An 18,104-nucleotide genomic window follows, 5' to 3' on the forward strand; every position below is an offset into this window, starting at 1 on the left:
TGTTGAACATCAGAAGGAGTGACAAGTTGTCAATGCTGTGATGTTATCAGGGGTCAAACTGAGCTTCATGTCACTTCCACTACCTCTGGCATTTTGGTTATTCTATGTCCATGGGAGTTTACACCCCTCAGGCTATTTTACTGACATTCTCTGGGTGTATAGCTAGCATTTGCAACCATTTGTACACCAAGTGATCTTTCATATTACAGAAGGGGCAACTGATGCTGGTGAGACCCCTTAAGCAATGCTAATACCACAAGCACATTTTTTGCACCTGCATGAACTCATGGGGACGTCCTCTCATTTGCATCGGAGTGTGTCCCCATGCAACTGAGGGAACACTGTATTACCTATACTGGTGTAATGGGAAACTGATTGCTAGGAGGAGCAGTGACTGTGTGCTACATAAGAAGTGGAGCATCAGTTAGTGCACCTCCGGGGGTGCCTTTTGGGTTGGGTCATTGAGGGCCCTGAAACCCCCATCCCAAGTATCCCTCAACAAGTGCCTGCAGTCACATACAACTGCTGGGGGCATTCCTGCACAATTCTTGAAAAATCAGGTTGCAGGCCTCTATCTCTCTCTCAGTGCTGTACTCTCATCAGCTCTGATGTGAACTCAGGAGCGAGTACTTATGCTGGGGTAAGCACCTTATTGCCTGCCTTTGACCATTAGGCCCCAGTCGGCACTGGGCACACCTAATACGGGTGGGCCCAATGCAGACCCAGACTGTGGCTAGATTAGTGTTGCCAGCCCCATATGAACATTGGACATTTTGTCCAACGCACAGAACGTACAGCATTCTAAATTTCTTCTTGTTTGAAGAGTTCATCTGTTGGGTCAATAAAGGCTTAGATTGGTTGAGCAAACCACACATTTGAGTGTTACCATGGACTTTCTCACAAAAAGGAATTTGGGAGAAAGCATATGTTCTCATTTCCATTGGTGCACAATATCTGCAACACATACTAAGTAGTCTTTCTGTCTTTTTTAAGTACAAACCCATAACTTCAACATTACCAGTAAACTGGATCTGATTACCACTTTTATTAGAAATTATCATTTTTTATTTTTAAAATTGTTCATCTTTACAGTGATTTATACTGAAGAGGAGCAATGATCTGCTCAGCCTTGCTGTAGGTAGTTCTGTGGCCTGGCTCCTGAGCATATGAACTCAGAAGTCAGGCTATCCCATTTTTGTCATTTCTGTCAAAAACTCTGCTTCTGAAACCCGGTGGTGGTTAATTCTGATGAGTCACCACTTGACTGAGCGGTTCGGGGTAAGTATATGAATTTGGAAAGAACATGGAGATAGGTCTACAAGATTGAGACGTCACTGTCTGGCTTCGATCTCCTATTCCTTCATAGACGTTCAGGAATCCAGCAAACAAGGGGCACGTACTCCAAGGCATGCAATGAGTTCTGGATGGGCCACAAACATTCTTGCTATAAAGACTGCACATACTTATTTGTGTTCTTATTTCATTTAACTGCGTTTTTAACTTGGTTGCCATTTTGAGCGATTCTAGTAACAACATCTGGGAGAAATCATTTTTTTCTGCGGAACGCTTGCTGCTTATTGTGATTCCATGCTTGCCCATTCATGACAGAGCTCGACGAGACAGGGAACTGTGAAGGTCAAGCTTACACAAACATGTACACAAGGAGTGAAAGGTCTGAGAAGGGAAAAAATTAGGCTAACAGATCTTATTGGGACTCATGGGTACCACCCCATCAACACTACCAGTGTGCCTTCTGCTATGTCTAAGTAGCATATATTTGGCCATCAACATTACATAGAAGCAACAACTGGCCCTAGAGGCCATGACACCATCGTCAAGAGGTTTGATGCACCACCAAAGTTTGCTGGAGGGACTGGAAACCATAAAGGATTTCTCCAGCCTTGGTTTAATTCTCATGAAGCCTCTGGAGTTTACAGTCCGTTCATCTCCCAAACGACCTAATGAACAAAGCATAAACTAGGTTTTCAGGCTCTAAATTGAGATACACAAAGCTCTCCTGGGATTACTGAAGCTTGCTTTTGAGTCGGTCACACTGTCTGTCATTCTAGCAATAATTTAGCAATAATTTAACTTGGACGTACGAAGCAGCCACATTGGTTGGTCCTTGCATGAGTCATTTTAACTAGAAAGCTGTATGTCACTATCGGAGGTCAACCAAATTCTGCTCAAAATACAAAACAGTTTGACACTTGTTTTCTGTTGTTGCCTGGCAGATAGTTCTACTGGTTCTCATAATACCCTGTTTAGCCCATCCACATTGAGTTACAGTAGATGCCGTTAGCCTACTAAACTTCGTGTTAAACGTCTGTGAAATCCACTGATTCAATTCCACTAATAATCCTACCAGCTACGGTTGTTGTGCCATGTTTCCCATACATTTTAACACAGACAATGGTGTTTTGGCATTGTCTATCACTTGTAGTTTGTTTCTTGCAAATCATCTATCACTTGTGTTGTGCTTTTAGAATAATGTCTCAGGCTGAGACTTGTTGTGGTTCTGTCATTGCATACCAGTGTTCTTCTGGGCAGTTACAGTACTGCTACATGCTGACTTCAGGAATGCAGTGCCACGTCTCTGGTCTCCAGTGTAAGGATTCTGTCAGTTTGATTAAAATTTGAGGTCCATGGTTACACAAAACTCCGAACACTGCTGGTATGATGGGTGAAGATAAACAGAAGTTGTTTTTACCAAATTACCGCCTCCGACTGTTTGAGATGAATGAGCAGCTACCAACAAGGATAAAGTCTCAGACCCAGAAGCATGAGCACCTTCACCTTCAGGTGGTTTGCAGATCTATGATCAAGAAAAAGGAACTCTCATTTGTCTCTGGACTTATGTACACAGCAGTTCTCAGGAACCAGGATAAAGAGATGTTTATTGGTGCTGTGATGAAGCAAGAAGATCTGTTTGTTCACTCTGCATACGTGATTCCATCAATAAATGAGAGAATTAAAAGGCAGCTTTATGGAGGTGCCTCTCAAACCCTCCAGATAACAAAAGCAGAGGAACCTCCATCAGTAGGTCTGTGGTGTGAGAATGAAGAGACGGTCTTCTTCTTTGCGGATCCATTTCATTAGCTTGCTAATGCCACTGACAGCTGATGCTTTGGTCCCCAAGGGGCTATAGCACATATAGAGCTCAAAGGCGTTGGTGACCTGCCATGAAAAGTATGGAAAAAGTAATTATTTTCTCACAAAATCTGAGAAGGCAACAAATTATCATATCTTTTTATACTGGATGCCACTTAAAACAGGCATATGCCCACACCGTCCATTTTCTTGTTTCATATTAACTTGTTGCACTTAAATATAATTTACACTTAAAAAATGTATTCTTGTTGGGAGATTAGACATGACCTATGTTTACAGCACAGGACCGAACACAAGCACTTACTGTAGTTTGATATAAAGTGCATTTACGTGTCCAGAAATTCACTAAACCATCATCAGATCAAGTGTACCCCTTTGTTATTGCACAAGTGAGATAATGACCTCTGCATCATCAAAACCATCTGAAGGCCATCCCCGCTACAACCTAGCACATCGTAACTAAATGAACAGCTGACTACTAACTTTGTGGTTTCTCAGTGAAACCTAATGTCTTTAATATCCCATTCACTAGCTAGACCGACCACCTCCACTCCCCGAAATATTTTCAAGTTGAATGAAGTAAACACCTCAACAATAAGAACTCTGCCACCCAAATTAGGCGGCGCATCCACATGCATATTTCAGTGTTCTCTACCAAAAATGACCCTTTCGAGAAAAATTATGTAGGATTCAGATCGAGACATAAGAGATTTAAAATGGAATCACTCTGACTCAATCCCACAGTAAGTATCCCAAATGAGTTGACTTTATGTATTTGCACACCACTTATTATGAAGGCCTTACTTACCCAAACCCAGCTGGGGGAAACAGAAGAACATTCGTGAATTCTCCGAATCAGAAATATTCACAATCTGCCATGGTTTGTAAAGAGGAATTGACACACAAAAAAATGAACTGTTTCTAACGAACAAGTTGTTATAAGGTTACACCTTAAAATTGTCTTGAACTTTGTGATTTACTCAGAATATATGCATACCATCTTTCAACTAAAAAGACACCCATCGTAATGCTTTTCACTGAAAGACCCTTCTGCCACGCTACAAAATAATTGTACTATTTTAGGGGTGTTGTGTCTCTTGAAGATGAAAAACAATATCGTAAAATCAGGTTTAGAGGGTCTTTGCTGCGATGGCGTGAGAGGAAATGTGCAGGGTCAGTTTAGTGGGGCACTCGACTAACTGATACCAATGAAAAATATAACTTAAGAAGGCTGAACAAATGTAAGTACTTGGAGTTATCATCTTCATCAAATGGTTGGTAACACCTTCACTAAGATCCCACACCGAGATTATGTGCAGATGTGAAGTTTGTGTTGAGGGAATCGTAAATGCTCTGATAATCTAAAGTCAGGAACAGCAATGTGTACGAGGTTACAAAACCAGTGGCAATGAGGGATCAATAATTATGTACCTAGAACACTCACAGTATAGGGTGCAGTCCATCTTTGCCTAACCTTGTAATTCACAAATTAGAAAACTATTCTCCAGATTGAACTTGAAGCTGAATCTTAGCAAATGGACAGTTTTAGATAAAAGGATATGTTATGTTATAGGATTTGTAAAGCGCATAGCTGCTCCGGCAATGGAGCTTCCTAGTGCTAGCGAGGGGGAGCACAAATTCACGGCAACTAAGGCTAACAGCAGAGGGTATCACAGATATTAGTACGATATAACCAGGTTTTTAGAAGTGTGGATGGCCCTCAGTGTTCCTGATAGGAGGGTGAACGAGTTCCAGCCTGCGGAGGCCACAGAGCTAAAAAAAGCGTCTGCCTGCTCTAGCTCGTTTGACAGGAGGGGGTTAGCAGCTAACATGAGGTTGGCTGAGCGAAGCGCCTGAGCTGGAAATAAGGCAGCACCAATTTTGACAAAACAGGGGGACCTTCAGAGTGTAGACTTTTTTATAAAATACACAAAGATTTGAACAGAATGCGCGCCTTCACAGGAACCCAGTATAGCTTTGCGAAAGAGGCTAAGCAGAACTTTGAAAGAGAAAGTAGATGCCTGGCGGCTGCATTTTGAGGTAACTGGAGTCTATTTATCACCAATTTATTGGCTCCTAAATATAGAACATTGCAATAGTTCAACCTAGTCAGAATTGCAACCTGAATGATAATGTGTCTCACGTTAGAATAAAAAAAAATAAAAAAATAAAAACAAGATGGGTTTAAGGCTCCTTAACAGCCCAAAACAGGACCCAGCCACCGAGATGGCTTGAGTCTCAAAGGTCAGGGCGTTATCCATAGTGACACCCAGATTTTTCAACGAAGAATTCAACGTAGGAGGTGCCCCAAGATGGGAGGGCCACCAGTCGTTATCCCATAGCTTGGGTGTCCTTGCCTAGCAGCAAGATCTCAGTTTTCCTAGCGTTAAGGCAGAGACTGTTGGAATCCATCCATTCTGCAACTGAGAGACCTTTTTGAATATGAGCACAATTAAGTGCAGAATTATCTGTAAAAGAAAGCACTAACTGAGTATCATCTGCATAGGATATTAATGTAATTCCAGTAGGTTCTACGACCTTGGCAAGTGACTGAATGTGAACATTAAACAAAGCGGGGCTTAAGTCTGATCCCTGTGGAACACCATAATGTAATGAGTGAATATTGGACTTAAGGGGAGGGGCAATTACCTAAAAGGAGCGATACGATAAAAAGGACACAAGCCAAATCAAAGCTGTCCCTCTAATGCCAATGCCCTGCTGCCGCTGAATTAGGATCTCATGAAACACCGTATCAAAAGTGGCACTCAGGTATAGTAGAATTAACATTGAAGTACATCCTTCGTCCAAGGCCCTTTGAAGCTGCTCAGTGACTGTATGTAGGTAATGCTGTTTCCATACGGTGCCTTGGTCTAAAACCATTCTGGGAAATGTCAAGTATGTGATTGCCATCTAAATTTTTTTACCAAAGCCTCGTTTACATGCTTCTCAGTGACCTAAGCTAAAAAAAAGTAGTAGGGAGATAGGATGAAAGTTCTCAGAATTAGAGGGATCCAGGGACGGTTTCTTCCGCAGAGGAATGTCCTTAGCATGTTTCCACATGCTGGGTACCTGAGCAGATGACAGAGAAGAGTTAATTAGTTGCAGGCAAAGAGACAGAAAGGAGTCAGCCAACTTATAGAACATATCAAGTTTCAGTGGGTCAGCCAGAGAGCCTGATTTAACTTGGTGACATATATAGCCGACAACCGTTCTAGGTCCAGAAGAGGAAAGGAATTAAGTGTTACCTTAGAATTCATTGGTTCTAGAGCTGTACAATTGGTAGAGTTAGAGGGAAATTTAGCATAGATGTCCAATATTTTATTGATAAAGTATTTCAATAACTTTTCACAATGGATACTAGAGGAAACGATCGAGTCAGCAGAAAGTGAGTACTTTAGTAAGCCATTTACAACCTTAAAGATTTCATTAGTAGGATTAGAACTATTTTTAATAATATTTTCAGAAACATAATTGGCTTTAGTTTTTTAAATCAGCTTATGATAGACTTTAATAGCTGACCTATACTAAGCTTTCAGGGAGGGGTGGTAGGTCTTCCTCCAGGAGCGCTCTGGGTTTTTACAGTGCTTTTTCGCAGCAGTGAGATTTTCATTAAACCACGGGGTGCTAAGTTTCTTCCTATTAATCACTTGTCCAAGAGGGACAAACTTATCTAAAGATATATTAGGCCATCAGTGAAACTTAATGTGTAATGTGTAGAGTATTCTAGGCTGCCTCTGCATTCGGGTCCAGCGGAAGGCTGATTGAATAAAATCGGTAAATTTATCAACAGCTAGCTTGTGCCAAGGGCGCTTACCTGTAGAGACCACATTAGAAATGTTGGCGTGATTAGAAAAGGGGATGTGTAGCTGAGTCAAATAGTGATCGGTCCAGATTGAGATCGCCTAAGATATTAAAGTTGACTGATTTAGGAGCTAACGAAGACGTAGTTTTGATCAAAGTGTCCCTAACAGCTTTAGAAGGCCCCAGAGGGTGCTATCTTAACACAAACAGGGAGTCGGGGAGAAGAGGAAGACAAACCCCATACTGTCTTCCCCAAGAGCAGAACCATAAACACAAGAAGTATGGGGTTTATTTGTTAGATGGAACCACTGGTAAAAAGTTTACCTAGGGCTGTTCAATCTCACACTATGAGAATCATACTGCATGCTGCTTAAAGCTATGTGGTGGGGGAAATTTCCTTTACGGACTAGGTGGTCTCACACACTATATAGTGTCTTGCTTCATCATCTGACTACCTAGCCCCATCCGGGTAGGACAGTGCCACCTAGACGGACTCAACCTCACTGTTAAAAGAACAGGAGGGAGTGCAGAAATTCAAGTTATCTGGAAAAATATGGGATCCAGCTGTGCTAGGGAAAATATAAAAACACCTAGTGAGTCACCTGTGCAATAGTACACCTTTATTTGTGGTGATCGCTGGTGCGTTTAAGAACAAATGATGGGACACCAATAGGAGAGTAAAGACTCACAGGGTCTCCTATCTATTAGTTACTGGCCAACATGTTTCTGCCCACTGCTAAGAGCCATAGGAGGTCTGGGGGCATTCTTCAGGGCCTGGGATCCCCCAGTGTCATGCACTACAGAAGCAAGAGAAAGGGGGGCTACCTCAATAGGAGGAGCTCGGGTGCTGTAAAAGGAGAGGGCCTACCTGTGGGAAGCTACACTATGGAGGCCCTAATCCTGAAGGGTGAATGGCCCCAGGTCTACAGGAGGGGGAGTGTCTCCTTATAGTCACACATACTCCAAAGGAGGCGCTCACTATGCACCCACTCCGTTCCCCTCCTCGACCACTTGCAGAGGGCGCTATAGAAGAATTCCAGATAAAGTGAAATTTTCATTCAGGTGGATTTTAAAGAGGGCGCTTTCACTGTCTTAATCAGGGCAGCGAGAGACTTCATTGGCAGCTGTTTTCATATACCATGGCAAGGCCGCCTCCTCTGCCACTAGCTTTATTAATATGCTTTAAATAGTACCCCAGCGGCAGCGCTAACATAGGCTTAGCTATTGTGTCCTGTCGAATCCATGTCTCAGTTAGAAAACAAAATATTCTGACGAGTAGTTTAAAATAAGGTCAAAGATGTTAGCATAGTGCTTGACTAAGGAACGACAGTAGATACTGAGTAACCTGCAACCAGCTGGTTGTAGGGGTTGAGGAGAGGACTGTGTAGGCGGGTCTTCAAACAAAAGAGACTTAATTGCAAAACCACAAACTCTGCATTCAGCGCTGAGCTCAGTGGGGGCCTCATTGCAGTAAGGTGGCAGAGGCCTTTGGGCATAGAGTGGTACCACCGAGTATATGAATTTGTTGTGTCCCAAAGGGGCAGAGTTCCTGGCCCCTGGTGCCGTCCAGGTGCAGATGGGCACACACGGGCTTGCCTTAGGCACGCCACTGGTGTGCCCGCTGCGCACGTCTGTGCTGTAGCCTCCATAAAGTAGCGGGAAAGCTCTTACAGGCTCCTCCCGCCCCGCTGTAAAAGCCGGTGATTGGTTCCCTTCCAACAATCAGACTGGGCATATACAAAGTAGAAAGCAGTGACCAAACCCTAATGTGAACGAGTAAAAATACTATGATGATTTAAAAAAGTTAAAAGGCTAATACAAATGTAGACGTGCGCTCATCAAGAAAAAAATGCTTTTAGTGCAATGACAATAGCGAGTACGTTAAAATATGTTCATGCCCGATCACTTATCAGCGGCTCGTCCTGACTTTAAAATTAGATTAATTGAGGGACACCTAATCTGTAGGCTATTGTGCAAGGCTTTAACGTTCACAGAACCTTTTCAGATCCACATACTAGGCTTTAATAATACTTTGAACCTAACATTTTTCATGGCAGTTCCATTTTGCTCTAAGAAACATCCCAACAGGATGTTTATAGGTTGCAGGCAATAACACAAAATCATATTGCAGGACATCAGACCAATAGTATCTTGTAAATAACAGAATTGTTTGGAAAAGGATTTAAATTCTCACTAATGTAGGATGACAGTGGGAAGGAAGGGGAGAGGTTGAACGTTGCCTTTAGCAAATACATTGTGTACAGAAGACATGCAGAGGTCCAGTTATAAAAGCTACCCATCTAGTGAGGTGGAAATATACAGTTATGCCTGAGAAAAGAAGCTGCTAGCACGATAAATCATATGAAATAATATTTCATTTTTATATTCCCAGAAGTGTCACAGTGTTGTCTTGCTTCAGTTGAAGAACAATGTATATCCAGTCTTCTGGCTTGGTAGGGCACGCCAATGCACTATTGTTATTGCAGTACAACAAAATATATTTAGTGCAACTCCTAATATGTATTTCAGGGTTTTTGGCGTCATTCCACAAATATATGTAGTAAAGCTGGTCTGAAAGCAGTTCAAATATATTGTTTTTTCTAAAATAATGTAAGTATCAGTTTAATAACAGTTTCTATGCAGGACATCATCTTTCCCTGGGTGACAGCTACATTTTGCCCCTCGGGACCCACAATTAAAAATACAAATCAGAATGGGGCATGCGCACCATCAGGCCAGCAAATGCCTCACAGGTGCAGTTCATGACTTTATTTGTATGCTTGCTTTGGAGTACTGGTCATGTAGTTATACAGTTCATTTTTAATATTCATTATATTATATCAATTCATTTGGCTCAGTAGCCTACGGCAGTGCATTATGATAACCACTGTAGTACAATTACTGTATTGAGTGAAATTCCTGATACACGTTTTACTCTTTTTGAAGGTCAGCAAAGAATTGTTGCAGAGCTGGTCTGAAATCAATTTAAGTTTCAACTTCTCACCATGGTGCCAGCCATGGGTCACTGAGCCAAAAGGCCGGATGTAATAAAGCTGTGAAAGATAATCTGTATGACACTTAACTTTATGGTCTACAATTCAAGCAAGAAAGAGCTATTTAAGCCATCAACAGCAGATCTACATGATTTGCTTGAAATGCTCTAGTGCAGTAACACCACTACATTGATGTTAAATGCCTTATTCTATGCCAGGCAAGAGACATTAGTGATATTGAATATGAGTCCCACAACTTGATAAATTAGCAATGAAAATCCTCACTAAATCAGAGAGGATGATACTGATATTAGTAAAACGAGAAAGTATTAGTAACTGTTTTGAATCACTAGAACAGATGGAGACCTCCCTCAGAGCTGGAAAAGTGAGGACACTTTGGGGGTCATTCCGACCCCGGCGGGAGGCAGGCGCCGCCCGCCGGGCGGAAACCGCCCAAACACCGCCCCGCGGACAAATGACCGCGGGGACCATTCTAACTTTCCCGCTGGGCCGGCGGGCGATCTTCAAAAGATCGCCCGCCGGCCCAGCGGGAAAGCCCCAGCAAAGATGAAGCCGGCTCCGAATGGAGCCGGCGGATTTGCTGGGGTGCGACGGGTGCAGTTGCACCCGTCGCGATTTTCAGTGTCTGCCAAGCAGACACTGAAAATCTTAATGGGGCCCTGTTAGGGGGCCCCTGCACTGCCCATGCCAGTGGCATGGGCAGTGCAGGGGCCCCACGACACCCGTTCCCGCCAGGAAGAGGCTGGCGGGAAGAGGGTCGGAATCCCCATGGCGGCGCTGCTTGCAGCGCCGCCATGGAGGATTCCTTTGGCCAGGGGAAAACCGGCAGGAAACCGCCGGTTTCCCTTTTCTGACCGCGGCCAGGAAGCACCGCCAGCCTGTTGGCGGTGCTTCCGTGGTCGTTGGCCCTGGCGGTCAATGACCGCCAGGGTCAGAATGGCCCCCTTTGTGTCCCAGAGAAACCTACGGGTAATGACCAGACAAGCTTTTTGGTGACATAGATGAAGGAAGCTTTGGGTATGCCCAACAAGGCACTCACTGAAGGAACTCACTAGTGTTTTCATTTGTAGACTTAAAAAGCATTCTCGTCTTAACAGACTTTTCTTCCCCAAAGGTTTTCGAGCCACAAAAGCAAGAAGAAAACCAGTGTAAAAAAAAACGTTGCAGTCAGAGAACTAGTGAAAATATTTTCCTAGTCAAACTATTAGGTGTGACAGATGACATGAGGTACGTGTGTTTGAACCTGGAAGAAGTTAATAAACTATTGCTATCCATGGAAAAGAGAGGGAGTCCTATCATTCACTCAACAAAGATCTCACAACTGCCAAATGTACAGATATACATCTAACCAAACTCCTCCAACTATACTCGAAGGAGCCCAAAGTAACCAGATTCAGATCTACTTGAAGTCTTGTGTTGTTGCTTCAAGATCAACCAGTGGGAAAGAAGGAGGATGACTGGGTCCAAGCTGCTGGAACCAGCCAATGCTACACCCAAAGACTCACATTTGGGCTGAAGATTCTGATGAATTCCTGCTTCCTCATCCCATCCATCTTATCCCCATTTTTGACCGACCTTCATTTGTTCCCCCTCACTTACCAGGCCCATTCCAGTACTTAAACCAACCCCTTTATTTTCACCAACAACCAAATATTGAATTCAGCAAGAGTGTAGGATATAGTATTCATGGCCACACCTACCATACACACTTCCCATCCTCTTACAGACTTCGATGCACAGCTCACCTGAAGCACACAATCAGTTTGCTTTGCTTTTTGCAATCCTGCAGCAATTATTGGGCATCGCAGTGGTAACTCTAACTGAATCTCACATTGCTATTATCCTAAACTGAGCCATTCATACTGTAAGCAGGCGTCTTGCTGTCCTGGATTGCAGAGTAAGCAGTGTTGGAAGGAGGTTCACACAGCTGGAGTCCTGTACCACTTGAAATGTATTTCTGGTAAAATCTAAAACGGTTGGAAGCCCTGTAGCTCTGAAATGGTAGTACTTTGAGGAACACTACACCATGGAGGTTTTGATGCTCTAGCATGATCATGCAGAAGAAACCTTAAACTACTTGCTTCATTTCCTTAAAGAGATACAGTTTCAAGAGTTTCATAGCACTGCTGCGCTGTGCATGTTTTGACCAACCTCCCCATTCTAAGCCACACCCTCATTATTGTAAATATCAACACTGAAACAAATACCTGGATCTCAAAAAATTTCAGATCTGACCTCTTATAACATTGTCAACACCACCAACTCTCTTGGTCCCTGGAATCTTTCCTAACCTAACACTGCATATCTTTTACCCAAATTATGCTCACTGGAAATTAATTACCAAGTTTCCAAAAAGATGCAGACCCTAAAGCATCACTCTTCGCCCCTTCTAATGCTTGCTCTTACTCCTTTTTTCACCACATCAGTTTTACCACAGCTCACACAGCGTTCTAGTTTACTTCGCTTCTGTCTAGGCTGTTTGCCATAAGGCCCTTGCCAACCCTTCCAGTACCCCCTCAAAACTCCTTTCTCTACAAATAATTGACATTCTCTTCTACCTCTCGGACACCTTCATCATCTGCACACGCTCACTGTCATGGTTTCCATCTTCAGTAGCTACTCAACAAAAAACATTAAATGTCGCCCATATACCTCGAACTACTGCCTCACCTCTGATCTACAAAACTCCGTAATTACTCATTTTAATCAACTTACCTAGTCTCCCTCTATCAAAAGCATCCGCAAACCTCTGTAATAGCTCCCTGTACTACTGTGCCACTCGACAGATATTTATAAACATACCGGACTTCTTGGAATATTATTCTTTGTACTCCATTATGGCTTTTATCATTCTCATATGGCTACCACGTTTACAGTCCATCAGTGAATGGCACTAGAGCACTGGGAAGCAAAAGCTGACAGAAGTGTCCAAAAAATGGATGCCGAAAAAAATATCTTTAAGATCAGGAAAATGTTATTTGGCTTGGTCGTTGCTGTAGGTAGGTGGGATGGGGTGGGTTTTTTCTACGGTTTATTTTTTGCATTACGAAAATGGTGTCTATCGCTCCATTTTGAACAAAAAACGCAAGACCACACGCTGGCAGAATTGGGATCCTACAGCAAATCTCGGGTAACATCCGTGAGAGGGAAGAATTGGAGGGTGGAAGTAAGCATCCTAAAGGTCCAGAAGCACAACCTGATCGCTGAGTTCAAGGCAAGCAGTATTTTTTAACTTGTCCTAATGACTGAACAAGTTCAGGAGGCCGAGACCCAGGATGAGTGTCAGACCTCAGCCCTTTCTGGAGACATTCAGCCATCAACCTATGGAATCAATGTCCCATAGTTGTAACCATCGGTTAATTTACCATATCACTTAATAATTCGGTACTATGTGTTCTGCTTATTAACATGCACCAATAAAAATATATTAAAAAAGGTGAGATATCTATCAAAAGATATAGCAATCAAAGTGGTAGAACAACAAAGGGATTGTGGGGAAAACAACAAGTTCCAGACACTAAAATACTACATTGAAACTCGGAAGACAATAAACCACAACGGTAGAGCAAGTGGTCAGCTGCATCTGTGAAACATGCCTCATACAAATGGGTGCACTCAACAACACGTCAACTACTCTGGAACGCTCAACCCTTATAAATGAAACTTGTAAGATCTGCCTTGAAATCTGAAAAATACTTAACCTAAGCTTTGGTCTACTTAACATCTCTTTCACAACTTTATCACTTTTCACTAAAATGCCATTGTCTCCCGAGAAAATCGATATATGCCTTCCCAAATGTCTTGCATACACCATAATTTGCTAAGAAAATATCACTTCATTGGTCACAGAGATTCTCTTAGTTATTTTTGTACCTGTCTGGAATTGAAGCAATGGAAAGGATGGTTTGTGCATCTCTCCCTACTTCTATTAATGGCAAACAATACAGATTGAAACTTTATAGTGGCAAGGCCCACTCAGAGATACGAATGCTGCACTAACTCACCACCATCTTTTGAGCTGATGGTGGGAAAGAGAAATGGAGCAGATGCCAGTGCTGACAGCTCGAAACAGGTTCTCCAGCACCAGCATGGGTTCCTTTTGCTTCCTCCAGGTTGCCAGCTGCTGATTTCCACAGTCGTACAATTGCCTTGCTTCTTTGCTGATACCATGTTTTCTATGTAGGACATACTTATCCCATAACTTTTCTATCACTCTCTTCCCCACACCTTCCACAGCTTCAGACCTAGACTCCTTCCCTTCCGCCAAAGAGCTAAGGTTTCCCTGTGCCCACTTCCAGCTAGCTCCAAGCCTCTAATCTCTGACTGTTGTCAGAGCTTCCACGAAGGAGTGAGGGTGCAAAGACAGAAGTGACAATACAACAAAGAACTTGAGTCTGGGAACAAATGCCACCAATACTGCATCTTCTTTGTGTCACGTACTCATAACTGTGCTTTGCTGTTACATTTTCACTAATAGATTTGCATTCTCTTGCATCCATCACTATATCCATTTCCATGCTGGTTCCTTTTCTCTCTCGAGCTAGACATTTCCTGTTGTCTGTCCCTAAATAAGATGCTAAATTCTTGTTCCCTTGCCTCTACTCGCCATCAATTTTGTATTCCATCTGCACAGACTGAGACCACTAAGCTTCTGCTTCCATGTTCCTTTATTGGTACCATGGCGTAAATGTCATGTTATTTTTCCCTTCACTGCCCGATTGTTAACTTTAACCCCTCACCCCACCACTTCTGAAGGCAAATCTTCAAGACTCATCCGACTTCGATACTGATGGTACAGAAAACTGATTGAGAAATGTGCAACATTAATGACAATGACATTAACTATGAGCCCTAATATCCACCGTTGCCACTCCAATAAAACTGGAATACAACGCTACCTTATCACAACCAGCAAAACACACAAGCATAATCCTCTCCAACAAAGTACTGATCAATGCTTAATCTTGAGCAACCACTGCAATAGTCTTCTTATCAGTCACCTATAAAACTAATTTGTCTCCTAGGCGAAAACCTCAACTTCGGCCCCTCCCCAGGCCCTAAAAATGAACATGCCAGACTAGATGGGTTTCCATTTGCTATATAGCAGTGTACAAGTTTCTCACACTTGTATTTAAATAACTCTGCACTATGGACCTTACTTATCTAGTGCAGTTAACACACGCTATAAACCCAACGATCAATCACATCATCTCCTAGTCAGCACTAACCCTCATAGGTATTCTGTAATTTGTGGTCATTATTCCTCTTAAAGCCAATGTCTGGGAAATTTCTATCATAAGAACAGGGTAAGATCTTCTTTCTGCCCTTGTTAGAAAAACAGCTTTGAGAATCACCAAATGCCAATCAAATCCACCAAGTCCTTATTTATTCCCAGTTGTGAATGGGAAGCTGCTGGTACCCCAGCAACTTATGGTATGTTTCACGATATACCGTTTGTAAGGAAATGCCTCCTTGGCATGGTTACCCCCTGACTTTTTGCCTTTGCTGATGCTATGTTTTGATTTGAAAGTGTGCTGAGGCCTGCTAACCAGGCCCCAGCACCAGTGTTCTTTCCCTAACCTGTACTTTTGTTTTCACAATTGGCACACCCTGGCATCCAGTTAAGTCCCTTGTAACTGGTACCCCTGGTACCAAGGGCCCTGATGCCAGGGAAGGTCTCTAGGGGCTGCAGCATATCTTATGCCACCCTGGGGACCCCTCACTCAGCACAGACACACTGCTTGCCAGCTTGTGTGTGCTGGTGAGGACAAAACGAGTAAGTCGACATGGCACTCCCCTCAGGGTGCCATGCCAACCTCACACTGCCTATGCAGTATAGATAAGTCACCCTCTAGCAGGCCTTACAGCCCTAAGGCAGGGTGCACTATACCATAGGTGAGGGCACTAGGGCATGAGCACTGTGCCCCTACAGTGTCTAAGCCAAACCTTAGACATTGTAAGTGTAGGGTAGCCATAAGAGTATATGGTCTGGGAGTCTGTCAAACACGAACTCCACAGCACCATAATGGCTACACTGAAAACTGGGAAGTTTGGTATCAAACTTCTCAGCACAATAAATGCACACTGATGCCAGTGTACATTTTATTGTAAAATACACCCCAGAGGGCACCTTAGAGGTGCCCCCTGAAACCTTAACCAACTACCTGTGTAGGCTGACTGGTTTTAGCAGCCTGCCACACTCGAGACATGTTGCTGGCCACATGGGGAGAGTGCCTTTGTCACTCTGTGGCTAGTAACAAAGCCTGCACTGGGTGGAGATGCTTATCACCTTCCCCTTGCAGGAGCGGTAACACCTGGCGGTGAGCCTCAAAGGCTCACCCCCTTTGTTACAGCACCACAGGGCATTCCAGCTAGTGGAGTTGCCCGCCCCATCCGGCCACGGCCCCACTTTTGGCGGCAAGGTCGGAGGAGATAATGAGAAAAACAAGGAGGAGTCACTGGCCACTCAGGACAGCCCCTAAGGCAACCTGAGCTGAAGTGACTCTGACTTTTAGGAATCCTCCATCTTGCAGATGGAGGATACCCCCAATAGGGATAGGAATGTGACCCCCTCCCCTTGGGAGGAGGCACAAAGAGGGTGTAGCCACCCTCAGGGCTAGTAGCAATTGGCTACTACCCTCCCTGACCTAAACACACCCCTAAATTCTGTATTTAGGGGCTCCCCTGAACCTAGGAACTCAGATTCCTGCAACCTAAGAAGAAGAGGACTGCTGAGCTGAAAAACCCTGCAGAGAAGACGGAGACACCAATTGCTTTGGCCCCAGCTCTACCGGCCTGTCTCCCCCTGCGGAAGAAAACTGCTCCAGCGATGCTTTCCCCAGGACCAGCGACCTCTGAAGCCTCAGAGGACTGCCCTGCTCTAAAAGGACCAAGAAACTCCCGAGAACAGCGGCCCTGTTCACCCAAGACTGCAACTTTGTTTCCAAGGAAGCAACTTAAAGACAACTGCATTTCCCGCCAGAAGCGTGAGACTTGCAACTCTGCACCCAACGCCCCTGGCTCGACTTGTGGAGAAACACCACTTCAGGGAGGACTCCCCGGCGACTCCGAGACTGTGAGTAACCAAAGTTGTCCCCCCTAACCCCCCACAGCGACGCCTGCAGAGGGAATCCCGAGGCTCCCCCTGACCGCGACTGCCTGACTCCCAGATCCCGATGCCTGGAAAAGACCCTGCACCCGCAGCCCCCAGGACCTGAAAGATCAGAACTCCAGTGCAGGAGTGACCACCAGGAGGCCCTCTCCCTTGCCCAGGTGGTGGCTACCCCGAGGAGCCCCCCCCTTGCCTGCCTGCATCGCTGAAGAGACCCCTTGGTCTCCCATTGATTCCAATTGAAAACCCGACGTGTGTTTGCACACTGCACCCGGCCGCCCCCGTGCTGCTGAGGGTGTACTTCCTGTGCTAACTTGTGTCCCCCCGGGTGCCCTACAAAACCCCCCTGGTCTGCCCTCCGAAGACGCGGGTACTTACCTGCTGGCAGACTGGAACCAGGGCACCCCCTTCTCCATTGAAGCCTAAGTGTTTCGGGTACCACTTTGAACTCTGCATCTGGCTGGCCCTGAGCTGCTGGGGTGGTAACTTTGGGGTTGCTCTGAACCCCCAACGGTGGGCTACCTTGGACCCAAACTTGAACCCCGTAGGTGGTTTACTTACCTGCAAGAACTAACTATTACTTACCTCCCCTAGGAACTGTGAAAATTGCACTGTGTCTAGTTTTAAAATAGCTATATGTGTTTTATTTGAAAAGTATATATGCTATTGTGATTATTCAAAGTTCCTAAAGTACTTACCTGCAATACCTTTCATTTGAGATATTACATGTAAAATTTGAACCTGTGGTTCTTAAAATAAACTAAGAAAATATATTTTTCTATACAAAAACCTATTGGCCTGGAATTGTCTCTGAGTGTGTGTTCCTCATTTATGGCTTGTGTATGTACAACAAATGCTTAACACTACTCCTTTGATAAGCCTACTGCTCGAGCACAAAATAGAGCATTAGTATTATCTCTTTTTGCCACTATCTTACCTCTAAGGGGAACCCTTGGACTCTGTGCATACTATTCCTTACTTTGAAATAGTGCATACAGAGCCAACTTCCTACACCGTTCCAGTCACACCTTACTTTCTGCCTCTCGTTTTGCTAATTGATATCTACA

The 18,104-nt window shown here is 44.1% G+C and overlaps 1 protein-coding gene across 4 annotated transcripts in view; it reads right to left on the bottom strand.

The window, feature by feature from the left end:
- Positions 1-1,032: 1,032 nt before the first annotated feature.
- Positions 1,033-18,104, bottom strand: part of MON1A (MON1 homolog A, secretory trafficking associated) — a 129,252-nt gene continuing 112,180 nt past the window's right edge. For all 4 annotated transcript variants that reach the window (XM_069206832.1, XM_069206835.1, XM_069206833.1 and 1 more), the window contains one exon: positions 1,033-3,177. In XM_069206832.1, the coding sequence (XP_069062933.1) occupies positions 3,037-3,177 (141 nt within the window). In that variant the 3' untranslated portion in view covers positions 1,033-3,036. The remainder of the gene's footprint in view (positions 3,178-18,104) is intronic.

Source organism: Pleurodeles waltl, chromosome 9 (assembly GCF_031143425.1).
Source record: "Pleurodeles waltl isolate 20211129_DDA chromosome 9, aPleWal1.hap1.20221129, whole genome shotgun sequence".
Classification (NCBI taxonomy): domain Eukaryota; kingdom Metazoa; phylum Chordata; class Amphibia; order Caudata; family Salamandridae; genus Pleurodeles; species Pleurodeles waltl.